The 3,198-nt window shown below is 38.3% G+C and overlaps 1 protein-coding gene across 1 annotated transcript; it reads left to right on the top strand.

Annotated features, from left to right (window-relative positions):
- The first annotated feature begins 309 nt into the window (after window positions 1-309).
- Window positions 310-1,824, top strand: LOC145821530 (uncharacterized). Its single transcript, XM_082918053.1, has 3 exons — window positions 310-340; window positions 968-1,314; window positions 1,420-1,824. The coding sequence occupies exons 1-3, from the start codon at window positions 310-312 to the stop codon at window positions 1,822-1,824; spliced, it is 783 nt and encodes a 260-aa protein (XP_082774179.1).
- Window positions 1,825-3,198: the final 1,374 nt, after the last annotated feature.

Genomic DNA, 3,198 nt, shown 5'->3' on the forward strand with positions numbered 1-3,198 from the left:
AGAGAAAGAGGTGGTTAGCAAATTAATTGATCTTGAAGAGAAGGGTCTGGAGAGAATTTGAAGGAGAGGGTGTTGCTCTTTAGGCCAGTTCAGGGCAAGGAATAGGGGACTCTGGGATATGTGATCAGTTTCTTTATGATTATCTTATCATGGAATGTTAGAGACTTGCGAAGACCTGACAAGAGAAGGAAAATTAAAAATTTAGTTAGAAAGAGGAAGATAGATGTCCTTCTGCTGTAGGAGACAAAGAGAAGCAAAGTAGATGATATTTTTGCAAAGTCACTATGGCCATAAGAGGAGTTGGAGTACATGGAGGTGGGTGCAGATGGGACTACTGGTGGTATGTTGTATTTGTGGAATCCATAAATTTTTGGGCTTGAGGAGTGTTGCAACAACAAAAACTTCATTCTATTATCAGGTATGGTATATCATTCTTTCAGTTGTGTTATCATAAATGTGTATGCACCAAATGACGTGTTGAAAAGAAGACAATTATGGAAGTCCTTAGCTAAGCTTAAACCATCCTTTTCAAGGCCCTGGTGTATAGGTGGCGACTTTAATGAAATAAGATTCATGAGTGAAAGAAAATGATGTTCTAGAAGGGATAGAGGGATGAAGGACTTTAAGGAATTGATTGAAAAGTTTGAGCTAATAGATATGCCAATGTTAGGCAGAAATTTCACTTGGTGTAATGCGTTGGATAGGGCTAGATAGAGTAGGATTGATAGATTCCTAATCGATCCTAGGTGGTTGGAAGGATTCAAGTTTAAACAGTGGGGGTTGCCTAGAAGAATTTATGATCATTGCCCGATACTCCTTATGGAAGATGAAAGGGATTGGGGCCCAAAACCATTTCGGTTCATCAATGCATGGTGTTTGCATCCTAAACTCAAAGCAGAACTAAAGAAATATTGGGAAGGCTCATAGGTTAGTGGTTGGGTCAGTTACAGGTTATTCAAAAACCTAGGAAATCTAAGAGCACATCTGAAAAGGTGGAACTGTAAAGTGTTTGGTAACATTGATGAGCAGTTGAAAAAAGTAGAGGATGAACTTCATGATTGGGATTTAAAAGCTGAAGAAAGGATTCTTCAGGATTCTAAGATGAAAAGAAGGGCAGAAGTTAGAAGTTTAGCATGGGATCTGAGCAAGAAGAAGGATTGGTTGTGGCATAAAAAATCTAGAATGGTATGGGCTGAAAATGTGGATAAAAATACCATATTTTTTCATATAATGACAAGTAAAAGGAAAAGGAAAAACCTGTTGAACTCAGTTACTGAGAATGGAGTACTTTATAATCAACTTGGGATGATTATGGTAAATCATTTCAGTTAGCTGTTTACTAAAGAATAGAGGTGTAGACCAAAGTTGTCAGGTGTTTTTGCCTCAATTAGGCAAATAGATTTTATTGACTTATTGGAGGCAGAGTTTTTAGAGGATGAAATCTGGGAAGCAATTAAAGATTGCGAAGGAAACAAAGCTCTGGGGCCGGATGGCTTTAATCTAAAATGCATTAAAAAATGCTGGGTCATCATGAAAGAGGACATTGTGCAGATGATGAATGAGTTCCACTCTAATAGTAAGTTGGCCAAAGAAGTGAATAGTTCATTTGTTACCGTAATTTCCAAGAAGGAAAATCCTGTGGGGTTGGGTGATTATAGGCCAATCAGTTTGGTTAGCTCTATGTACAAAATAATAACTAAAGTCTTATCAAGAAGGTTGCTGCAGGTTTTATACAAGATCATTAGTGAAGTTCAAACAGTGTTTCTTAGTGGAAGATTTATTCTCGATGGGGTCCTAATTTCCAATGAAGTGGTGGATTGGTAGAGAAGGTCAAAAAAGGAAGGAATCATCCTAAAGCTGGACTTTGAGAAGGCATATGACTCAGTAAATTAGGAGTTCTTGTATTCGAGGATGACCAATTTTGGTTTTGGTGAGTAATGGGTGGGATGGATGAAAACTTGTTTATGTACAACTAGAATATCAGTGCCAGTCAATGGATCACCTACATCGGAGTTTTCCCCCATGAAAGTCCTCAAGCAAGGTGACCCACTTTCACCTTTCCTCTTTAATATTGTAGCTGAGGGCCTCAATATTCTTATGGAAAAAGCAAAAGAAGAGGGCTTGCTTAGAGGAGTAAAAGTTGGGCCAAATGAATTGATACTATCACACTTCCAGTTCGTTGATGATACTACTATATTTTGTGAAGCTGATTGGGAGGAAATTGTTGCTGTGAAAAGAATATTACGATGCTTCGAGTTGATGTCAGGTCTCAAAATAAATTTTTATAAAAGTATAGTGTATGGCGTAGGTGTTCGGGATAATTTAGTGAAGGTTTTTGTAACAAAACTTAACTGCCTTAGCCAAAAGTTGCCAATGAACTATCTGGGGCTACCATTAGGAGCAAATCTAAGGAGAATGAGTACATGGAAACCAATGGTGGATAAGTTCAAGAGCAAGTTAGCTTCATGGAAGAAGAGGTATTTGTCTTTTGTAAGAAGATTAACTCTGATAAAGTCCATTTTGTCAAGCTTGCCAATCTATTTCCTATCCATCTTCAAGCTACCAGTGGGTATTGCAAAATCTTTAGACAGAATTCAAGCCAATTTTTTGTGGAGAGGATTAGAAACTAGGAAAAAAGTGCACTTAGTCAGTTGGAATGAGGTTTGTCTAAGCAGAATTCAAGGTGGGTTAGGTGTGAAAACTCTAAATCAGGTTAATGAGTGCCTATTAATTAAGTGATGGTGGAGATATGGCAAAGAGGCGTCAGCTTTGTGGAAACAAGTGGTTTGTAGTAAGTATGGAGGTTTGGGTGGCAGATGGAACCCACTAGTAATAGATTCAGTGTTGATGTCTAATCTCTGGCAAGACATATTATCAGTGGCTTCAGCAAATCCTGCCTTGCGTGATTTCTTTTTGCAAAATTTCAAGCTAGGTGTTGGTAATGGCAGAAGATTACATGTGGTGACCAGGTACGTTGTCCACCTCGTCCTCTTGAGTTATGTTGGATTTACTTTCGTTAGAATGCTGAGTTTTAATGCGTGGGCTTGTTAACTGTTGGGTCTATTGTCTTGAAAACTTATTTCTCAAAAATTTTCGTTCTTATTTATTTCTATCCCGAGTTTCATTTGTTTCGGATGATGCGAGGTTGGATCCGGGGTACCTTGGGCTGAATTGGGATTTTTTCTGGCTAGAGGGTAG

Source organism: Camellia sinensis, chromosome 3, assembly GCF_055761805.1.
Source record: "Camellia sinensis isolate YWXY chromosome 3, ASM5576180v1, whole genome shotgun sequence".
NCBI classification, from domain to species: domain Eukaryota; kingdom Viridiplantae; phylum Streptophyta; class Magnoliopsida; order Ericales; family Theaceae; genus Camellia; species Camellia sinensis.

Excerpts from the sequence above, each read along its gene's own strand:
- LOC145821530 (XM_082918053.1), top strand. The coding sequence starts at position 310 with ATGGAGGTGGGTGCAGATGGGACTACTGGTG. Across the intron at positions 341-967 it reads TGCAGATGGGACTACTGGTG|GAAATCTAAGAGCACATCTG; the intron begins GTATGTTGTATT and ends TCAAAAACCTAG. Across the intron at positions 1,315-1,419 it reads ATCAACTTGGGATGATTATG|GCAGAGTTTTTAGAGGATGA; the intron begins GTAAATCATTTC and ends GACTTATTGGAG.